Consider the following 1,501-nt stretch of genomic DNA (forward strand, 5'->3'; position numbering starts at 1 on the left):
ACAGGTTTTATTACCGTTGGCCCAGCAAACACCGGGTTCGGACATAGTGGGAAAATTTTCAAGCTCAGAGCACATACATTCATTAGACAAAACGTTTATCATTTCGGGTAGTAGCTGCGCGGAATGACCTTCCTCTGACGGTTGTACACGTTCCTTCTTGAGTCCAATTTAAAGCACTATTAGACATTTATTTATGCAAATCATTGCGCCGGCAAGTATACTGCTCCGCGCTGAGAACGTAAAGAGCAATGCTACACCCTTTTTTCACTTGTGCATTTCAGGTGAACGACAGCCACTGACCGACAACACCGAAACTGACCCGGGAAACTTGGGAAACAGCCTCAAGCCTGTGTATCAGTCCGCGAATCCGTGAATGTCCCCGCCGTGTATTTTCAGGGCCAGTTGTAAAAAACTTGTCGGCCGAGCTTTGTTCAAACAGGGCATAAGTAAGTAATAGGTCCCCTCGGAGGCCACGGTACGCCAGGGGAAGGAGATCTTTAATCGCGAAATGCGTTTCGCAGTCAATGGATTTGAGGTCGGTAACCATTATTGTGGCGGTCCGCTGTACACGCTCAATGAGGATGACGTCTTTCGTACGTCCTGAGTAGACAACTTGGTTGGCGTACTCCAGTAGCGGTCTGACGTAGGCCCCATAGTGTATTTGGAAGTCCATGCGAGTAATACGGGAGAAGGTGTGTCGGATCATCCGTAAAATGCCGAATGCTTTTTTGGCCGATTTCTCATGGTGTAGTGAGAAGGACAAGTTTGAGGAGACCCAGATGCCCAAATCTTTTTTGGCATCTATCCTCATGATGTTTTCTGGTCCCTTTTCACCATGCATAACAAAGGCATTCGCTGAATCCCCTCCAAACGACACATGGACGCACTTTTCATCATTCAGAGGAAGGTGCCAGTCCAACGACCACTGCTTGGCAGAGTCTACGTCCATTTGGAGGGCACTGGCATTGGAACTCCAGGATTTCAAGTCGTCCGCAAAAAGCAAACATGGACTCGCAAGAACGTCTGGGAGGTCGTTGACGTAGATAAGAAACAGGGGTGGTCCCAAGACGGAGCATCGAGAAACTTCAATGGAGACCGGCGCTGAAGAGGAATAGGTTGAGCCTATTCTCACTCGGAATGACCTGTCTGATAGGAACGCCTTGATCCAGCGAAGGATTTTCCCTTGAATCCCGTAAGACTCGAGTTTGTGGAGCAGCGGGACGTGTGGGACCCTATCAAATGCTTTTCAGAAGTCGAAAAATATGGCATTCGATATGAGTCCTTCGTCCTTGGCTTGGGTTAAGCTGTCCATAAACACGAGCATGTTTGCTACGCAAGAACGGTTTGGGAGAAATCCGTGTTGAGATGGAGATATCAGATTGCTGGAAGTAAGGCGATCTAGGATGGCTCGCTTCAGAATGCGTTCCATCACCTGGCACGGCACGCTAGTGGGGATTATAGGCCTATAGCTGCCAGGCGATAGTCGGTCACCAGTTTCGTA

General features: G+C 48.8%; 1 protein-coding gene across 1 annotated transcript in view; it reads left to right on the plus strand.

Moving 5' to 3' along the window:
• Positions 1-671: 671 nt before the first annotated feature.
• The window catches only part of T265_09958 (hypothetical protein), a gene marked incomplete at both ends in the record, with an annotated part of 11,281 nt that continues 10,451 nt past the window's right edge, over positions 672-1,501 (plus strand). Inside the window, one exon of the mRNA XM_009176189.1 lies at positions 672-988. Coding sequence (XP_009174453.1) covers positions 672-988 — 317 coding nt within the window. The remainder of the gene's footprint in view (positions 989-1,501) is intronic.

Source organism: Opisthorchis viverrini (assembly GCF_000715545.1).
Source record: "Opisthorchis viverrini unplaced genomic scaffold opera_v5_320, whole genome shotgun sequence".
NCBI classification, from domain to species: domain Eukaryota; kingdom Metazoa; phylum Platyhelminthes; class Trematoda; order Opisthorchiida; family Opisthorchiidae; genus Opisthorchis; species Opisthorchis viverrini.